The sequence below is a fragment of the Gobius niger genome, assembly GCF_951799975.1.
Source record: "Gobius niger genome assembly, chromosome: 6".
Taxonomy (NCBI): Eukaryota; Metazoa; Chordata; class Actinopteri; order Gobiiformes; family Gobiidae; genus Gobius; species Gobius niger.
In genome coordinates this window covers 40,251,513-40,275,074 of record NC_136857.1, presented here as the reverse complement: position 1 = coordinate 40,275,074, position 23,562 = coordinate 40,251,513, and the positions used below count along the sequence as shown (strand labels likewise).

The 23,562-nt window shown below is 42.5% G+C and overlaps 2 protein-coding genes across 2 annotated transcripts in view; both read right to left on the bottom strand.

Moving 5' to 3' along the window:
• Nucleotides 1-23,562, bottom strand: part of LOC306964897 (NACHT, LRR and PYD domains-containing protein 14-like) — a 318,924-nt gene that overhangs the window by 47,398 nt on the left and 247,964 nt on the right. The gene's annotated exons all lie outside the window — the stretch shown is intronic.
• Nucleotides 1-23,562, bottom strand: part of tspan1 (tetraspanin 1) — a 46,089-nt gene that overhangs the window by 10,501 nt on the left and 12,026 nt on the right. The window contains exon 3 of the mRNA XM_079557722.1: nt 785-991. Coding sequence (XP_079413848.1) covers nt 785-991 — 207 coding nt within the window. The remainder of the gene's footprint in view (nt 1-784; nt 992-23,562) is intronic.

Here is a 23,562-nt window from a genome sequence, read left to right as displayed (position 1 = left end):
TTTTCGTTAAATTTTTGTCACATTTTTGTCACATTTTTGTCGCATTTTTGTTGAATTTTTGTCACATTTTCGTTACATTTTTGTCACATTTTTGTCACATTTTTGTCACATTTTTATTGAATCTTTGTCACATTTTTGTTGCATTTTTGTCACATTTTTGTTGCATTTTTGTCACATTTTTGTTGCATTTTTGTCACAGTTCTGTCTCTCACCAGCAGGAGGACACATGTGTTAAAGCTGCAGTTCTGTCCCTCACCAGCAGGAGGACACATGTGTTAAAGCTGCAGTTCTGTCTCTCACCAGCAGGAGGACACATGTGTTAAAGCTGCAGTTCTGTCTCTCACCAGCAGGAGGACACATGTGTTAAAGGTGCAGTTCTGTCCCTCACCAGCAGGAGGACACATGTGTTAAAGGTGCAGTTCTGTCTCTCACCAGCAGGAGGACACATGTGTTAAAGGTGCAGTTCTGTCTCTCACCAGCAGGAGGACACATGTGTTAAAGGTGCAGTTCTGTCTCTCACCAGCAGGAGGACACATATATTAAAGGTACAGTTCCAGCTCTCACCAGCAGGAGGACACATATATAAAAGGTACAGTTCCAGCTCTCACCAGCAGGAGGACACATGTGTTAAAGCTGCAGTTCTGTCCCTCACCAGCAGGAGGACACATGTGTTAAAGGTGCAGTTCTGTCCCTCACCAGCAGGAGGACACATGTGTTAAAGGTGCAGTTCTCTCTCTCACCAGCAGGAGGACACATGTATTAAAGGTGCAGTTCTGTCTCTCACCAGCAGGAGGAGACACTTGCTCTGGCAGTGGGCGCTGCAGACGCCCAGCAGCCCCATGAGGACGAGGACGGCGCCGACGGCGATGCTGAAAAAGCCCACGTTCACGAACTGAGCGGCGTGAGACGAGAACGGCCCCAAGATCCTCAGGAACGAACCTCCGTCCACCGACACCCAGATCCCCATGGCGACCAGCGTCAGCCCGCCCAGCTGCGGAGAGGGCGGAGTCACAACCAGGAAGTCAACGTTTAGTTACAGAATCTTCCTGTAAAAACTAAACCAGATCCAAAGACACAAGACAACCCTCCCTCTCCCTGTGATGGGCGGGGCCTGTCCCTGTGATGGGCGGGGCCTGTCCCTGGGTGATGGGCGGGGCCTGTCCCTGGGTGATGGGCGGGGCCTGGTGTAGTGTGTCGCCGTGACCCACTCAGAGCTGGTCGGGCCGGTCCTTTCAGGCGCTCAGTCCTTTCAGGCGCTCAGTCCTTTGTGTTTTATGGAGATGCCCCTGAGACACAACCCGATCACACAAAACACCAACAACGGAAACCAGGAGCCTCACACAGAAACATCAGGGAAACATCAGGGAAACATCAGGGAAACATCAGGGAAACATCAGAGAAACATCAGAGAAACATCAGGGAAACATCAGGGAAACATCAGGAAAACATCAGGGAAACATCAGAGAAACATCAGGGAAACATCAGGGAAACATCAGGAAAACATCAGGGAAACATCAGGGAAACATCAGGGAAACATCAGAGAAACATCAGGGAAACATCAGGGAAACATCAGGAAAACATCAGGGAAACATCAGAGAAACATCAGAGAAACATTAGGGAAACATCAGGGAAACATCAGGGAAACATCAGGGAAACATCAGAGAAACATCAGGGAAACATCAGAGAAACATCAGGGAAACATCAGAGAAACATCAGAGAAACATCAGGGAAACATCAGGGAAACATCAGGGAAACATCAGGGAAACATCAGAGAAACATCAGGGAAACATCAGAGAAACATCAGGGAAACATCAGGGAAACATCAGAGAAACATCAGGGAAACATCAGAGAAACATCAGGGAAACATCAGGGAAACATCAGAGAAACATCAGGGAAACATCAGGGAAACATCAGGGAAACATCAGAGAAACATCAGGGAAACATCAGGGAAACATCAGGGAAACATCAGAGAAACATCAGGGAAACATCAGGGAAACATCAGAGAAACATCAGGGAAACATCAGGGAAACATCAGGGAAACATCAGAGAAACATCAGGGAAACATCAGGGAAACATCAGGGAAACATCAGAGAAACATCAGGGAAACATCAGTGAAACATCAGGGAAACATCAGAGAAACATCAGAGAAACATCAGGGAAACATCAGAGAAACATCAGGGAAACATCAGTGAGACATCAGGGAAACATCAGGGAAACATCAGAGAAACATCAGAGAAACATCAGGGAAACATCAGAGAAACATCAGGGAAACATCAGGGAAACATCAGTGAGACATCAGGGAAACATCAGGGAAACATCAGAGAAACATCAGAGAAACATCAGAGAAACATCAGAGAAACATCAGAGAAACATCAGGGAAACATCAGGGAAACATCAGAGAAACATCAGAGAAACATCAGGGAAACATCAGAGAAACATCAGGGAAACATCAGGGAAACATCAGAGAAACATCAGAGAAACATCAGGGAAACATCAGGGAAACATCAGAGAAACATCAGGGAAACATCAGGGAAACATCAGAGAAACATCAGAGAAACATCAGGGAAACATCAGGGAAACATCGGGGAAACATCGGGGAAACATCAGGGAAACATCAGGGAAACATCAGAGAAACATCAGGGAAACATCAGGGAAACATCAGGGAAACATCAGGGAAACATCAGGGAAACATCAGAGAAACATCAGAGAAACATCAGGGAAACATCAGGGAAACATCGGGGAAACATCAGAGAAACATCAGGGAAACATCAGGGAAACATCAGGGAAACATCAGGGAAACATCAGAGAAACATCAGGGAAACATCAGAGAAACATCAGGGAAACATCAGGGAAACATCAGAGAAACATCAGGGAAACATCAGAGAAACATCAGAGAAACATCAGGGAAACATCAGAGAAACATCAGAGAAACATCAGGGAAACATCAGGGAAACATCAGAGAAACATCAGGGAAACATCAGAGAAACATCAGGGAAACATCAGGGAAACATCAGAGAAACATCAGGGAAACATCAGGGAAACATCAGGGAAACATCAGAGAAACATCAGGGAAACATCAGGGAAACATCAGGGAAACATCAGAGAAACATCAGAGAAACATCAGAGAAACATCAGGGAAACATCAGAGAAACATCAGGGAAACATCAGGGAAACATCAGGGAAACATCAGGGAAACATCAGAGAAACATCAGGGAAACATCAGGGAAACATCAGGGAAACATCAGAGAAACATCAGAGAAACATCAGGGAAATATCAGGGAAACATCAGGGAAACATCAGGGAAACATCAGAGAAACATCAGAGAAACATCAGGGAAACATCAGGGAAACATCAGAGAAACATCAGAGAAACATCAGGGAAACATCAGAGAAACATCAGGGAAACATCAGAGAAACATCAGGGAAACATCAGGGAAACATCAGGGAAACATCAGAGAAACATCAGGAAACATCAGGGAAACATCAGGGAAACATCAGGGAAACATCAGGGAAACATCAGGGAAACATCAGAGAAACATCAGGGAAACGAAACATCAGGGAAACATCAGGGAAACATCAGAGAAACATCAGAGAAACATCAGAGAAACATCAGAGAAACATCAGAGAAACATCAGAGAAACATCAGAGAAACATCAGAGAAACATCAGGGAAACATCAGAGAAACATCAGGGAAACATCAGGGAAACATCAGAGAAACATCAGGGAAACATCAGAGAAACATCAGAGAAACATCAGGGAAACATCAGAGAAACATCAGGGAAACATCAGGGAAACATCAGGGAAACATCAGAGAAACATCAGAGAAACATCAGAGAAACATCAGAGAAACATCAGGGAAACATCAGGGAAACATCAGAGAAACATCAGAGAAACATCAGAGAAACATCAGAGAAACATCAGAGAAACATCAGAGAAACATCAGGGAAACATCAGGGAAACATCAGGGAAACATCAGGGAAACATCAGGGAAACATCAGAGAAACATCAGAGAAACATCAGGGAAACATCAGGGAAACATCACGGAAACATCAGAGAAACATCAGGGAAACATCAGGGAAACATCAGAGAAACATCAGAGAAACATCAGAGAAACATCAGAGAAACATCAGAGAAACATCAGAGAAACATCAGAGAAACATCAGGGAAACATCAGAGAAACATCAGGGAAACATCAGAGAAACATCAGGGAAACATCAGAGAAACATCAGGGAAACATCAGAGAAACATCAGAGAAACATCAGAGAAACATCAGAGAAACATCAGAGAAACATCAGAGAAACATCAGGGAAACATCAGGGAAACATCAGAGAAACATCAGAGAAACATCAGAGAAACATCAGAGAAACATCAGGGAAACATCAGAGAAACATCAGAGAAACATCAGAGAAACATCAGGGAAACATCAGGGAAACATCAGAGAAACATCAGAGAAACATCAGAGAAACATCAGAGAAACATCAGAGAAACATCAGAGAAACATCAGAGAAACATCAGGGAAACATCAGAGAAACATCAGGGAAACATCAGGGAAACGAAACATCAGGGAAACATCAGGGAAACATCAGAGAAACATCAGAGAAACATCAGGGAAACATCAGAGAAACATCAGAGAAACATCAGAGAAACATCAGAGAAACATCAGAGAAACATCAGAGAAACATCAGGGAAACATCAGAGAAACATCAGGGAAACATCAGGGAAACATCAGGGAAACATCAGAGAAACATCAGAGAAACATCAGGGAAACATCAGGGAAACATCGGGGAAACATCGGGGAAACATCAGGGAAACATCAGGGAAACATCAGAGAAACATCAGGGAAACATCAGGGAAACATCAGGGAAACATCAGGGAAACATCAGGGAAACATCAGAGAAACATCAGAGAAACATCAGGGAAACATCAGGGAAACATCGGGGAAACATCAGAGAAACATCAGAGAAACATCAGGGAAACATCAGGGAAACATCAGGGAAACATCAGAGAAACATCAGGGAAACATCAGAGAAACATCAGGGAAACATCAGGGAAACATCAGAGAAACATCAGGGAAACATCAGAGAAACATCAGAGAAACATCAGGGAAACATCAGAGAAACATCAGAGAAACATCAGGGAAACATCAGGGAAACATCAGAGAAACATCAGGGAAACATCAGAGAAACATCAGGGAAACATCAGGGAAACATCAGAGAAACATCAGGGAAACATCAGGGAAACATCAGGGAAACATCAGAGAAACATCAGGGAAACATCAGGGAAACATCAGGGAAACATCAGAGAAACATCAGAGAAACATCAGAGAAACATCAGGGAAACATCAGAGAAACATCAGGGAAACATCAGGGAAACATCAGGGAAACATCAGGGAAACATCAGAGAAACATCAGGGAAACATCAGGGAAACATCAGGGAAACATCAGAGAAACATCAGAGAAACATCAGGGAAATATCAGGGAAACATCAGGGAAACATCAGGGAAACATCAGAGAAACATCAGAGAAACATCAGGGAAACATCAGGGAAACATCAGAGAAACATCAGAGAAACATCAGGGAAACATCAGAGAAACATCAGGGAAACATCAGAGAAACATCAGGGAAACATCAGGGAAACATCAGGGAAACATCAGAGAAACATCAGGAAACATCAGGGAAACATCAGGGAAACATCAGGGAAACATCAGGGAAACATCAGGGAAACATCAGAGAAACATCAGGGAAACGAAACATCAGGGAAACATCAGGGAAACATCAGAGAAACATCAGAGAAACATCAGAGAAACATCAGAGAAACATCAGAGAAACATCAGAGAAACATCAGAGAAACATCAGAGAAACATCAGGGAAACATCAGAGAAACATCAGGGAAACATCAGGGAAACATCAGAGAAACATCAGGGAAACATCAGAGAAACATCAGAGAAACATCAGGGAAACATCAGAGAAACATCAGGGAAACATCAGGGAAACATCAGGGAAACATCAGAGAAACATCAGAGAAACATCAGAGAAACATCAGAGAAACATCAGGGAAACATCAGGGAAACATCAGAGAAACATCAGAGAAACATCAGAGAAACATCAGAGAAACATCAGAGAAACATCAGAGAAACATCAGGGAAACATCAGGGAAACATCAGGGAAACATCAGGGAAACATCAGGGAAACATCAGAGAAACATCAGAGAAACATCAGGGAAACATCAGGGAAACATCACGGAAACATCAGAGAAACATCAGGGAAACATCAGGGAAACATCAGAGAAACATCAGAGAAACATCAGAGAAACATCAGAGAAACATCAGAGAAACATCAGAGAAACATCAGAGAAACATCAGGGAAACATCAGAGAAACATCAGGGAAACATCAGAGAAACATCAGGGAAACATCAGAGAAACATCAGGGAAACATCAGAGAAACATCAGAGAAACATCAGAGAAACATCAGAGAAACATCAGAGAAACATCAGAGAAACATCAGGGAAACATCAGGGAAACATCAGAGAAACATCAGAGAAACATCAGAGAAACATCAGAGAAACATCAGGGAAACATCAGAGAAACATCAGAGAAACATCAGAGAAACATCAGGGAAACATCAGGGAAACATCAGAGAAACATCAGAGAAACATCAGAGAAACATCAGAGAAACATCAGAGAAACATCAGAGAAACATCAGAGAAACATCAGGGAAACATCAGAGAAACATCAGGGAAACATCAGGGAAACGAAACATCAGGGAAACATCAGGGAAACATCAGAGAAACATCAGAGAAACATCAGGGAAACATCAGAGAAACATCAGAGAAACATCAGAGAAACATCAGAGAAACATCAGAGAAACATCAGAGAAACATCAGGGAAACATCAGAGAAACATCAGGGAAACATCAGGGAAACGAAACATCAGGGAAACATCAGGGAAACATCAGAGAAACATCAGGGAAACATCAGGGAAACATCGGGGAAACATCAGGGAAACATCAGGGAAACATCAGAGAAACATCAGGGAAACGAAACATCAGGGAAACATCAGGGAAACATCAGGGAAACATCGGGGAAACATCAGAGAAACATCAGGGAAACGAAACATCAGGGAAACATCAGGGAAACATCAGGGAAACATCAGAGAAACATCAGGGAAACATCAGAGAAACATCAGAGAAACATCAGGGAAACATCAGAGAAACATCAGAGAAACATCAGGGAAACATCAGAGAAACATCAGGGAAACATCAGAGAAACATCAGGGAAACATCAGGGAAACATCAGAGAAACATCAGAGAAACATCAGAGAAACATCAGAGAAACATCAGAGAAACATCAGAGAAACATCAGAGAAACATCAGGGAAACATCAGGGAAACATCAGGGAAACATCAGGGAAACATCAGAGAAACATCAGAGAAACATCAGAGAAACATCAGAGAAACATCAGAGAAACATCAGGGAAACATCAGAGAAACATCAGAGAAACATCAGGGAAACATCAGAGAAACATCAGAGAAACATCAGAGAAACATCAGAGAAACATCAGAGAAACATCAGAGAAACATCAGGGAAACATCAGAGAAACATCAGGGAAACATCAGGGAAACGAAACATCAGGGAAACATCAGGGAAACATCAGAGAAACATCAGGGAAACATCAGGGAAACATCGGGGAAACATCAGGGAAACATCAGGGAAACATCAGAGAAACATCAGGGAAACGAAACATCAGGGAAACATCAGGGAAACATCAGGGAAACATCAGGGAAACATCAGAGAAACATCAGGGAAACGAAACATCAGGGAAACATCAGGGAAACATCAGGGAAACATCAGAGAAACATCAGGGAAACATCAGGGAAACATCAGGGAAACATCAGAGAAACATCAGAGAAACATCAGGGAAACATCAGGGAAACATCAGGGAAACATCAGAGAAACATCAGAGAAACATCAGGGAAACATCAGAGAAACATCAGGGAAACGAAACATCAGGGAAACATCAGAGAAACATCAGGGAAACATCAGAGAAACATCAGAGAAACATCAGGGAAACATCAGGGAAACATCAGGGAAACGAAACATCAGGGAAACATCAGAGAAACATCAGGGAACCATCAGAGAAACATCAGGGAAACATCAGGGAAACATCAGGGAAACATCAGAGAAACATCAGAGAAACATCAGAGAAACATCAGGGAAACATCAGAGAAACATCAGAGAAACATCAGGGAAACATCAGAGAAACATCAGAGAAACATCAGGGAAACATCAGGGAAACATCAGGGAAACATCAGGGAAACATCAGGGAAACATCAGGGAAACATCAGGGAAACATCAGAGAAACATCAGGGAAACATCAGAGAAACATCAGAGAAACATCAGGGAACCATCAGAGAAACATCAGGGAAATATCAGGGAAACATCAGGGAAACATCAGGGAACCATCAGAGAAACATCAGAGAAACATCAGGGAAACATCAGGGAAACATCAGAGAAACATCAGGGAAACATCAGGGAAACATCAGGGAAACATCAGGGAACCATCAGAGAAACATCAGAGAAACATCAGGGAAACATCAGGGAAACATCAGAGAAACATCAGGGAAACATCAGGGAAACATCAGAGAAACATCAGGGAAACATCAGAGAAACATCAGGGAAACATCAGGGAAACATCAGGGAAACATCAGAGAAACATCAGGGAAACATCAGGGAAACGAAACATCAGGGAAACATCAGGGAAACATCAGGGAAACATCAGAGAAACATCAGAGAAACATCAGGGAAACATCAGAGAAACATCAGGGAAACATCAGAGAAACATCAGGGAAACATCAGGGAAACGAAACATCAGGGAAACATCAGGGAAACATCAGGGAAACATCAGAGAAACATCAGAGAAACATCAGGGAAACGAAACATCAGGGAAACATCAGGGAAACATCAGGGAAACATCAGGGAAACATCAGGGAAACATCAGGGAAACATCAGGGAAACATCAGAGAAACATCAGGGAAACATCAGAGAAACATCAGAGAAACATCAGGGAAACATCAGGGAAACATCAGAGAAACATCAGAGAAACATCAGAGAAACATCAGGGAAACATCAGGGAAACATCAGGGAAACATCAGGGAAACATCAGAGAAACATCAGAGAAACATCAGGGAAACATCAGGGAAACATCAGGGAAACATCAGGGAAACATCAGGGAAACATCAGAGAAACATCAGAGAAACATCAGGGAAACATCAGAGAAACATCAGGGAAACATCAGGGAAACATCAGAGAAACATCAGGGAAACATCAGAGAAACATCAGGGAAACATCAGGGAAACGAAACATCAGGGAAACATCAGAGAAACATCAGGGAAACATCAGGGAAACATCAGGGAAACATCAGAGAAACATCAGGGAAACATCAGGGAAACATCAGGGAAACATCAGGGAAACGAAACATCAGGGAAACATCAGAGAAACATCAGAGAAACATCAGGGAAACATCAGGGAAACACGAAACATCAGGGAAACATCAGGGAAACATCAGAGAAACATCAGGGAAACATCAGGGAAACATCAGGGAAACATCAGAGAAACATCAGAGAAACATCAGGGAAACATCAGGGAAACATCAGAGAAACATCAGAGAAACATCAGGGAAACATCAGGGAAACATCAGGGAAACATCAGGGAAACATCAGGGAAACATCAGGGAAACATCAGAGAAACATCAGAGAAACATCAGGGAAACATCAGGGAAACATCAGGGAAACATCAGGGAAACATCAGGGAAACATCAGAGAAACATCAGGGAAACATCAGGGAAACATCAGAGAAACATCAGAGAAACATCAGGGAAACATCAGAGAAACATCAGGGAAACATCAGGGAAACATCAGAGAAACATCAGGGAAACATCAGGGAAACATCAGGGAAACGAAACATCAGGGAAACATCAGGGAAACATCAGAGAAACATCAGGGAAACATCAGGGAAACATCAGGGAAACATCAGAGAAACATCAGAGAAACATCAGGGAAACATCAGGGAAACATCAGAGAAACATCAGAGAAACATCAGGGAAACATCAGGGAAACATCAGAGAAACATCAGGGAAACATCAGGGAAACATCAGGGAAACATCAGGGAAACATCAGGGAAACATCAGGGAAACATCAGAGAAACATCAGAGAAACATCAGGGAAACATCAGGGAAACATCAGGGAAACATCAGGGAAACATCAGAGAAACATCAGGGAAACATCAGGGAAACATCAGAGAAACATCAGGGAAACATCAGGGAAACATCAGGGAAACATCAGGGAAACATCAGAGAAACATCAGGGAAACATCAGGGAAACATCAGGGAAACATCAGGGAAACATCAGGGAAACATCAGGGAAACATCAGGGAAACATCAGAGAAACATCAGGGAAACATCAGGGAAACATCAGGGAAACATCAGGGAAACATCAGAGAAACATCAGGGAAACATCAGGGAAACATCAGGGAAACATCAGGGAAACATCAGGGAAACATCAGGGAAACATCAGGGAAACATCAGAGAAACATCAGGGAAACATCAGGGAAACATCAGGGAAACATCAGAGAAACATCAGGGAAACATCAGGGAAACATCAGAGAAACATCAGGGAAACATCAGAGAAACATCAGGGAAACATCAGGGAAACATCAGGGAAACATCAGAGAAACATCAGAGAAACATCAGAGAAACATCAGAGAAACATCAGAGAAACATCAGGGAAACATCAGGGAAACATCAGGGAAACATCAGGGAAACATCAGGGAAACATCAGGGAAACAACATCAGGGAAACATCAGGGAAACATCAGGGAAACATCAGGGAAACATCAGAGAAACATCAGGGAAACATCAGGGAAACATCAGGGAAACATCAGAGAAACATCAGAGAAACATCAGGGAAACATCAGGGAAACGAAACATCAGGGAAACATCAGAGAAACATCAGGGAAACATCAGGGAAACATCAGGGAAACATCAGGGAAACGAAACATCAGGGAAACATCAGAGAAACATCAGGGAAACATCAGGGAAACATCAGGGAAACATCAGAGAAACATCAGGGAAACATCAGGGAAACATCAGGGAAACATCAGGGAAACATCAGGGAAACATCAGGGAAACGAAACATCAGGGAAACATCAGAGAAACATCAGGGAAACATCAGGGAAACATCAGGGAAACATCAGGGAAACATCAGGGAAACATCAGGGAAACATCAGAGAAACATCAGGGAAACATCAGGGAAACATCAGGGAAACATCAGGGAAACGAAACATCAGGGAAACATCAGGGAAACATCAGGGAAACATCAGGGAAACATCAGGGAAACATCAGAGAAACATCAGGGAAACATCAGGGAAACATCAGGGAAACATCAGAGAAACATCAGGGAAACATCAGGGAAACATCAGAGAAACATCAGGGAAACATCAGGGAAACATCAGAGAAACATCAGGGAAACATCAGAGAAACATCAGGGAAACATCAGGGAAACATCAGAGAAACATCAGGGAAACATCAGAGAAACATCAGAGAAACATCAGAGAAACATCAGGGAAACATCAGAGAAACATCAGAGAAACATCAGGGAAACATCAGAGAAACATCAGGGAAACATCAGAGAAACATCAGAGAAACATCAGAGAAACATCAGGGAAACATCAGGGAAACATCAGAGAAACATCAGAGAAACATCAGAGAAACATCAGAGAAACATCAGAGAAACATCAGCGAAACATCAGAGAAACATCAGAGAAACATCAGGGAAACATCAGAGAAACATCAGGGAAACATCAGAGAAACATCAGGGAAACATCAGAGAAACATCAGAGAAACATCAGGGAAACATCAGAGAAACATCAGAGAAACATCAGGGAAACATCAGGGAAACATCAGAGAAACATCAGAGAAACATCAGGGAAACATCAGGGAAACATCAGGGAAACATCAGAGAAACATCAGGGAAACATCAGGGAAACATCAGAGAAACATCAGAGAAACATCAGAGAAACATCAGGGAAACATCAGGGAAACATCAGGGAAACATCAGAGAAACATCAGAGAAACATCAGGGAAACATCAGGGAAACATCAGAGAAACATCAGAGAAACATCAGGGAAACATCAGGGAAACATCAGGGAAACGAAACATCAGGGAAACATCAGGGAAACATCAGAGAAACATCAGGGAAACATCAGGGAAACATCAGAGAAACATCAGGGAAACATCAGGGAAACATCAGGGAAACATCAGGGAAACATCAGGGAAACATCAGGGAAACATCAGAGAAACATCAGAGAAACATCAGAGAAACATCAGGGAAACATCAGGGAAACATCAGGGAAACATCAGGGAAACATCAGGGAAACATCAGGGAAACATCAGGGAAACGAAACATCAGGGAAACATCAGGGAAACATCAGAGAAACATCAGGGAAACATCAGGGAAACATCAGGGAAACATCAGAGAAACATCAGAGAAACATCAGGGAAACATCAGGGAAACATCAGGGAAACGAAACATCAGGGAAACATCAGGGAAACATCAGAGAAACATCAGGGAAACATCAGGGAAACATCAGAGAAACATCAGGGAAACATCAGGGAAACATCAGGGAAACATCAGAGAAACATCAGAGAAACATCAGAGAAACATCAGGGAAACATCAGGGAAACATCAGGGAAACATCAGAGAAACATCAGAGAAACATCAGGGAAACATCAGGGAAACATCAGGGAAACATCGGGGAAACATCAGGGAAACATCAGGGAAACATCAGAGAAACATCAGGGAAACATCAGGGAAACATCAGAGAAACATCAGGGAAACATCAGGGAAACATCAGAGAAACATCAGGGAAACATCAGGGAAACATCAGAGAAACATCAGAGAAACATCAGGGAAACATCAGAGAAACATCAGAGAAACATCAGAGAAACATCAGAGAAACATCAGAGAAACATCAGGGAAACATCAGAGAAACATCAGGGAAACATCAGGGAAACATCAGGGAAACATCAGAGAAACATCAGGGAAACATCAGAGAAACATCAGAGAAACATCAGGGAAACATCAGGGAAACATCAGAGAAACATCAGAGAAACATCAGAGAAACATCAGAGAAACATCAGGGAAACATCAGGGAAACATCAGGGAAACATCAGGGAAACGAAACATCAGGGAAACATCAGAGAAACATCAGGGAACCATCAGAGAAACATCAGGGAAACATCAGGGAAACATCAGGGAAACGAAACATCAGGGAAACATCAGAGAAACATCAGGGAACCATCAGAGAAACATCAGGGAAACATCAGGGAAACATCAGGGAAACATCAGGGAACCATCAGAGAAACATCAGAGAAACATCAGGGAAACATCAGGGAAACATCAGGGAAACATCAGAGAAACATCAGAGAAACATCAGGGAAACATCAGGGAAACATCAGAGAAACATCAGGGAAACATCAGAGAAACATCAGGGAAACATCAGGGAAACATCAGGGAAACATCAGGGAAACGAAACATCAGGGAAACATCAGAGAAACATCAGAGAAACATCAGAGAAACATCAGGGAAACATCAGGGAAACATCAGGGAAACGAAACATCAGGGAAACATCAGAGAAACATCAGGGAAACATCAGGGAAACATCAGAGAAACATCAGAGAAACATCAGAGAAACATCAGGGAAACATCAGAGAAACATCAGGGAAACATCAGAGAAACATCAGGGAAACATCAGAGAAACATCAGGGAAACATCAGAGAAACATCAGAGAAACATCAGAGAAACATCAGGGAAACATCAGAGAAACATCAGGGAAACATCAGAGAAACATCAGAGAAACATCAGAGAAACATCAGGGAAACATCAGGGAAACATCAGGGAAACGAAACATCAGGGAAACATCAGAGAAACATCAGGGAAACATCAGAGAAACATCAGGGAAACATCAGCGAAACATCAGGGAAACATCAGGGAAACATCAGGGAAACGAAACATCAGGGAAACATCAGAGAAACATCAGGGAAACATCAGAGAAACATCAGGGAAACATCGGGGAAACATCAGGGAAACATCAGGGAAACATCAGAGAAACATCAGGGAAACATCAGGGAAACATCAGAGAAACATCAGGGAAACATCAGGGAAACATCAGAGAAACATCAGGGAAACATCAGGGAAACATCAGAGAAACATCGGGGAAACATCAGAGAAACATCAGGGAAACATCAGAGAAACATCAGGGAAACATCAGAGAAACATCAGAGAAACATCAGAGAAACATCAGGGAAACATCAGGGAAACATCAGGGAAACATCAGAGAAACATCAGGGAAACATCAGAGAAACATCAGGGAAACATCAGGGAAACATCAGAGAAACATCAGGGAAACATCAGAGAAACATCAGGGAAACATCAGGGAAACATCAGGGAAACATCAGAGAAACATCAGAGAAACATCAGGAAAACATCAGGGAAACATCAGGGAAACATCAGAGAAACATCAGGGAAACATCAGAGAAACATCAGAGAAACATCAGGGAAACATCAGAGAAACATCAGGGAAACATCAGAGAAACATCAGGGAAACATCAGAGAAACATCAGAGAAACATCAGGGAAACATCAGGGAAACATCAGGGAAACATCAGGGAAACATCAGAGAAACATCAGGGAAACATCAGGGAAACATCAGAGAAACATCAGAGAAACATCAGGGAAACATCAGGGAAACATCAGGGAAACATCAGAGAAACATCAGGGAAACATCAGGGAAACATCAGGGAAACATCAGGGAAACATCAGAGAAACATCAGGGAAACATCAGAGAAACATCAGAGAAACATCAGAGAAACATCAGAGAAACATCAGGGAAACATCAGGGAAACGAAACATCAGGGAAACATCAGAGAAACATCAGAGAAACATCAGAGAAACATCAGGGAAACATCAGAGAAACATCAGAGAAACATCAGAGAAACATCAGAGAAACATCAGAGAAACATCAGGGAAACATCAGAGAAACATCAGAGAAACATCAGAGAAACATCAGGGAAACATCAGGGAAACATCAGGGAAACATCAGAGAAACATCAGGGAAACATCAGGGAAACATCAGGGAAACATCAGGGAAACATCAGGGAAACATCAGAGAAACATCAGGGAAACATCAGAGAAACATCAGAGAAACATCAGGGAAACATCAGGGAAACATCAGGGAAACATCAGGGAAACATCAGAGAAACATCAGAGAAACATCAGAGAAACATCAGAGAAACATCAGAGAAACATCAAGGAAACATCAGAGAAACATCAGAGAAACATCAGGGAAACATCAGAGAAACATCAGAGAAACATCAGAGAAACATCAGAGAAACATGAGAGAAACATCAGGGAAACATCAGGGAAACGAAACATCAGAGAAACATCAAGGAAACATCAGAGAAACATCAGGGAAACATCAGAGAAACATCAGGGAAACATCAGGGAAACATCAGAGAAACATCAGAGAAACATCAGAGAAACATCAGGGAAACATCAGGGAAACATCAGGGAAACGAAACATCAGGGAAACATCAGGGAAACATCAGAGAAACATCAGAGAAACATCAGAGAAACATCAGGGAAACATCAGGGAAACATCAGGGAAACATCAGGGAAACATCAGAGAAACATCAGAGAAACATCAGAGAAACATCAGAGAAACATCAGGGAAACATCAGGGAAACATCGGGGAAACATCAGAGAAACATCAGGGAAACATCAGGGAAACATCAGGGAAACATCAGGGAAACATCGGGGAAACATCAGGGAAACATCGGGGAAACATCAGAGAAACATCAGGGAAACATCAGGGAAACATCAGGGAAACATCAGGGAAACATCGGGGAAACATCAGAGAAACATCAGGGAAACATCAGGGAAACATCGGGGAAACATCAGAGAAACATCAGAGAAACATCAGGGAAACATCGGGGAAACATCAGAGAAACATCAGGGAAACATCAGGGAAACATCAGGGAAACATCAGGGAAACATCGGGGAAACATCAGAGAAACATCAGGGAAACATCAGGGAAACATCAGGGAAACATCAGGGAAACATCGGGGAAACATCAGAGAAACATCAGGGAAACATCAGGGAAACATCGGGGAAACATCGGGGAAACATCAGAGAAACATCAGGGAAACATCAGGGAAACATCAGGGAAACATCAGAGAAACATCAGGGAAAAATCAGGGAAACATCAGGGAAACATCAGGGAAACATCAGGGAAACATCGGGAAAACATCAGAGAAACATCAGAGAAACATCAGGGAAACATCGGGGAAACATCAGGGAAACATCAGGGAAACATCAGGGAAACATCAGAGAAACATCTGGGAAACATCAGAAAAACATCAGGGAAACATCAGGGAAACATCGGGGAAACATCAGAGAAACATCAGGGAAACATCAGGGAAACATCGGGGAAACATCAGAGAAACATCAGGGAAACATCAGGGAAACATCAGGGAAACATCAGAGAAACATCAGGGAAACATCAGGGAAACATCAGGGAAACATCAGAGAAACATCAGGGAAACATCGGGGAAACATCAGAGAAACATCAGGGAAACATCAGGGAAACATCAGGGAAACATCAGGGAAACATCAGAGAAACATCAGGGAAACATCAGGGAAACATCAGGGAAACATCAGGGAAACATCAGAGAAACATCAGGGAAACATCAGAGAAACATCAGGGAAACATCAGGGAAACGAAACATCAGGGAAACATCAGGGAAACGAAACATCAGGGAAACATCAGGGAAACGAAACATCAGGGAAACATCAGGGAAACATCAGGGAAACATCAGGGAAACGAAACATCAGGGAAACATCAGGGAAACGAAACATCAGGGAAACATCAGGGAAACATCAGAGAAACATCAGAGAAACATCAGGGAAACATCAGGGAAACATCAGAGAAACATCAGAGAAACATCAGAGAAACATCAGAGAAACATCAGGGAAACATCAGGGAAACATCAGAGAAACATCAGAGAAACATCAGGGAAACATCAGGGAAACATCAGAGAAACATCAGAGAAACATCAGAGAAACATCAGAGAAACATCAGAGAAACATCAGAGAAACATCAGGGAAACATCAGGGAAACATCAGGGAAACATCAGGGAAACATCAGAGAAACATCAGGGAAACATCAGAGAAACATCAGAGAAACATCAGAGAAACATCAGGGAAACATCAGAGAAACATCAGAGAAACATCAGGGAAACATCAGAGAAACATCAGAGAAACATCAGGGAAACATCAGGGAAACATCAGGGAAACATCAGGGAAACATCAGGGAAACATCAGGGAAACAACAGAGAAACATCAGGGAAACATCAGGGAAACATCAGGGAAACAACAGAGAAACATCAGGGAAACATCAGAGAAACATCAGAGAAACATCAGAGAAACATCACGGAAACATCAGGGAAACATCAGGGAAACATCAGAAAAACATCAGAGAAACATCAGGGAAACATCAGGGAAACATCAGGGAAACATCAGGGAAACATCAGAGAAACATCAGGGAAACATCAGGGAAACATCAGGGAAACATCAGAGAAACATCAGGGAAACATCAGAGAAACATCAGAGAAACATCAGGGAAACATCAGAGAAACTTCAGAGAAACATCAGGGAAACATCAGGGAAACATCAGAGAAACATCAGGGAAACATCAGAGAAACATCAGAGAAACATCAGGGAAACATCAGAGAAACTTCAGAGAAACATCAGGGAAACATCAGGGAAACATCAGGGAAACATCAGAGAAACATCAGAGAAACATCAGAGAAACATCAGGGAAACATCAGGGAAACATCAGAGAAACATCAGGGAAACATCAGGGAAACATCAGGGAAACGAAACATCAGGGAAACATCAGGGAAACATCAGAGAAACATCAGAGAAACATCAGAGAAACATCAGAGAAACATCAGGGAAACATCAGAGAAACATCAGGGAAACATCAGAGAAACATCAGGGAAACATCAGGGAAACATCAGGGAAACATCAGAGAAACATCAGAGAAACATCAGAGAAACATCAGAGAAACATCAGGGAAACATCAGGGATACATCAGAGAAACATCAGGGAAACATCAGAGAAACATCAGGGAAACATCAGGGAAACATCGGGGAAACATCGGGGAAACATCAGGGAAACATCAGGGAAACATCAGGGAAACATCAGAGAAACATCAGGGAAACATCAGGGAAACATCAGAGAAACATCAGGGAAACATCAGGGAAACATCAGAGAAACATCAGGGAAACATCAGGGAAACATCAGGGAAACATCAGAGAAACATCAGGGAAACATCAGGGAAACATCAGAGAAACATCAGGGAAACATCAGGGAAACATCAGGGAAACATCAGGGAAACATCAGAGAAACATCGGGGAAACATCGGGGAAACATCGGGGAAACATCGGGGAAACATCGGGGAAACATCGGGGAAACATCAGGGAAACATCGGGAAAACATCAGAGAAACATCAGAGAAACATCGGGGAAACATCGGGGAAACATCAGAGAAACATCAGGGAAACATCAGGGAAACATCAGGGAAACATCGGGGAAACATCGGGGAAACATCAGAGAAACATCAGGGAAACATCAGGGAAACATCGGGGAAACATCAGAGAAACATCAGGGAAACATCAGGGAAACATCAGGGAAACATCAGAGAAACATCAGGGAAACATCAGGGAAACATCAGGGAAACATCAGAGAAACATCAGGGAAACATCGGGGAAACATCAGAGAAACATCAGGGAAACATCAGGGAAACATCAGAGAAACATCAGGGAAACATCAGGGAAACATCAGGGAAACATCAGGGAAACATCAGAGAAACATCAGGGAAACATCAGAGAAACATCAGGGAAACATCAGGGAAACGAAACATCAGGGAAACATCAGGGAAACGAAACATCAGGGAAACATCAGGGAAACGAAACATCAGGGAAACATCAGGGAAACATCAGGGAAACATCAGGGAAACGAAACATCAGGGAAACATCAGGGAAACGAAACATCAGGGAAACATCAGGGAAACATCAGAGAAACATCAGAGAAACATCAGGGAAACATCAGGGAAACATCAGGGAAACATCAGGGAAACATCAGAGAAACATCAGAGAAACATCAGGGAAACATCAGGGAAACATCAGAGAAACATCAGAGAAACATCAGGGAAACATCAGGGAAACATCAGAGAAACATCAGAGAAACATCAGAGAAACATCAGAGAAACATCAGGGAAACATCAGGGAAACATCAGAGAAACATCAGAGAAACATCAGGGAAACATCAGGGAAACATCAGAGAAACATCAGAGAAACATCAGGGAAACATCAGGGAAACATCAGGGAAACATCAGGGAAACATCAGGGAAACATCAGAGAAACATCAGAGAAACATCAGAGAAACATCAGGGAAACATCAGGGAAACATCAGGGAAACATCAGGGAAACATCAAGGAAACATCAGAGAAACATCAGAGAAACATCAGAGAAACATCAGGGAAACATCAGGGAAACATCAGAGAAACATCAGAGAAACATCAGAGAAACATCAGAGAAACATCAGGGAAACATCAGGGAAACGAAACATCAGGGAAACATCAGGGAAACATCAGAGAAACATCAGAGAAACATCAGGGAAACATCAGAGAAACATCAGAGAAACATCAGGGAAACATCAGAGAAACATCAGAGAAACATCAGGGAAACATCAGGGAAACATCAGGGAAACGAAACATCAGGGAAACATCAGGGAAACATCAGAGAAACATCAGAGAAACATCAGGGAAACATCAGGGAAACATCAGGGAAACGAAACATCAGGGAAACATCAGAGAAACATCAGAGAAACATCAGGGAAACATCAAGGAAACATCAGAGAAACATCAGAGAAACATCAGGGAAACATCAGGGAAACGAAACATCAGGGAAACATCAGGGAAACATCAGAGAAACATCAGAGAAACATCAGGGAAACATCAGAGAAACATCAGAGAAACATCAGGGAAACATCAGAGAAACATCAGAGAAACATCAGGGAAACATCAGGGAAACATCAGGGAAACGAAACATCAGGGAAACATCAGGGAAACATCAGACAAACATCAGGGAAACATCAGGGAAACATCAGGGAAACATCAGGGAAACATCAGGGAAACATCAGGGAAACGAAACATCAGGGAAACATCAGAGAAACATCAGGGAAACATCAGAGAAACATCAGGGAAACATCAGGGAAACATCAGGGAAACATCAGAGAAACATCAGGGAAACATCAGAGAAACATCAGAGAAACATCAGAGAAACATCAGGGAAACATCAGGGAAACATCAGAGAAACATCAGAGAAACATCAGGGAAACATCAGAGAAACATCAGAGAAACATCAGGGAAACATCCGGGAAACATCAGGGAAACATCAGGGAAACGAAACATCAGGGAAACATCAGGGAAACATCAGAGAAACGAAACATCAGGGAAACATCAGGGAAACATCAGAGAAACATCAGGGAAACATCAGGGAAACATCAGGGAAACGAAACATCAGGGAAACATCAGAGAAACATCAGAGAAACATCAGGGAAACATCAGAGAAACATCAGAGAAACATCAGAGAAACATCAGGGAAACATCAGGGAAACATCAGAGAAACATCAGAGAAACATCAGAGAAACATCAGGGAAACATCAGGGAAACATCAGAGAAACATCAGAGAAACATCAGGGAAACATCAGAGAAACATCAGAGAAACATCAGAGAAACATCAGGGAAACATCAGGGAAACATCAGAGAAACATCAGAGAAACATCAGGGAAACATCAGAGAAACATCAGGGAAACATCAGAGAAACATCAGAGAAACATCAGGGAAACATCAGGGAAACATCAGGGAAACATCAGAGAAACATCAGGGAAACATCAGAGAAACATCAGGGAAACATCAGGGAAACATCAGAGAAACATCAGAGAAACATCAGGGAAACGAAACATCAGGGAAACATCAGGGAAACATCAGAGAAACATCAGGGAAACATCAGGGAAACATCAGGGAAACATCAGGGAAACATCAGGGAAACATCAGAGAAACATCAGGGAAACATCAGAGAAACATCAGGGAAACATCAGGGAAACATCAGGGAAACATCAGAGAAACATCAGAGAAACATCAGGGAAACATCAGGGAAACGAAACATCAGGGAAACATCAGGGAAACATCAGGGAAACATCAGAGAAACATCAGGGAAACATCAGGGAAACATCAGAGAAACATCAGAGAAACATCAGGGAAACATCAGGGAAACGAAACATCAGGGAAACATCAGGGAAACATCAGAGAAACATCAGGGAAACATCAGGGAAACATCAGGGAAACATCAGGGAAACATCAGGGAAACATCAGAGAAACATCAGAGAAACATCAGGGAAACATCAGGGAAACATCAGAGAAACATCAGAGAAACATCAGAGAAACATCAGAGAAACATCAGGGAAACATCAGGGAAACATCAGGGAAACATCAGGGAAACGAAACATCAGGGAAACATCAGGGAAACATCAGGGAAACATCAGAGAAACATCAGAGAAACATCAGAGAAACATCAGAGAAACATCAGGGAAACATCAGGGAAACATCAGGGAAACATCAGAGAAACATCAGAGAAACATCAGAGAAACATCAGGGAAACATCAGGGAAACATCAGAGAAACATCAGAGAAACATCAGAGAAACATCAGAGAAACATCAGGGAAACATCAGGGAAACATCAGAGAAACATCAGGGAAACATCAGAGAAACATCAGAGAAACATCGGGGAAACATCGGGGAAACATCGGGGAAACATCGGGGAAACATCAGGGAAACATCAGAGAAACATCAGGGAAACATCAGGGAAACATCAGGGAAACATCAGAGAAACATCAGGGAAACATCAGGGAAACATCAGAGAAACATCAGAGAAACATCAGAGAAACATCAGGGAAACATCAGAGAAACATCAGGGAAACATCAGGGAAACATCAGAGAAACATCAGGGAAACATCAGGGAAACATCAGAGAAACATCAGAGAAACATCAGGGAAACATCAGGGAAACATCAGAGAAACATCAGGGAAACATCAGGGAAACATCAGAGAAACATCAGGGAAACATCAGGGAAACATCAGAGAAACATCAGGGAAACATCAGGGAAACATCAGGGAAACATCAGAGAAACATCAGGGAAACATCAGGGAAACATCAGGGAAACATCAGAGAAACATCAGGGAAACATCAGGGAAACGAAACATCAGGGAAACATCAGGGAAACATCAGAGAAACATCAGGGAAACATCAGGGAAACATCAGGGAAACATCAGGGAAACATCAGGGAAACATCAGAGAAACATCAGAGAAACATCAGGGAAACATCAGGGAAACATCAGAGAAACATCAGAGAAACATCAGAGAAACATCAGAGAAACATCAGGGAAACATCAGGGAAACATCAGGGAAACATCAGGGAAACGAAACATCAGGGAAACATCAGGGAAACATCAGGGAAACATCAGAGAAACATCAGAGAAACATCAGAGAAACATCAGAGAAACATCAGGGAAACATCAGGGAAACATCAGGGAAACATCAGAGAAACATCAGAGAAACATCAGGGAAACATCAGGGAAACATCAGAGAAACATCAGAGAAACATCAGAGAAACATCAGAGAAACATCAGGGAAACATCAGGGAAACATCAGAGAAACATCAGGGAAACATCAGAGAAACATCAGAGAAACATCGGGGAAACATCGGGGAAACATCGGGGAAACATCGGGGAAACATCAGGGAAACATCAGAGAAACATCAGGGAAACATCAGGGAAACATCAGGGAAACATCAGAGAAACATCAGGGAAACATCAGGGAAACATCAGAGAAACATCAGAGAAACATCAGAGAAACATCAGGGAAACATCAGAGAAACATCAGGGAAACATCAGGGAAACATCAGAGAAACATCAGGGAAACATCAGGGAAACATCAGAGAAACATCAGAGAAACATCAGGGAAACATCAGGGAAACATCAGAGAAACATCAGGGAAACATCAGGGAAACATCAGAGAAACATCAGGGAAACATCAGGGAAACATCAGAGAAACATCAGGGAAACATCAGGGAAACATCAGGGAAACATCAGAGAAACATCAGGGAAACATCAGGGAAACATCAGGGAAACATCAGAGAAACATCAGGGAAACATCAGGGAAACATCAGGGAAACATCAGGGAAACATCAGGGAAACATCAGAGAAACATCAGGGAAACATCAGAGAAACATCAGGGAAACATCAGAGAAACATCAGGGAAACATCAGGGAAACATCAGAGAAACATCAGAGAAACATCAGGGAAACATCAGGGAAACATCAGGGAAACATCAG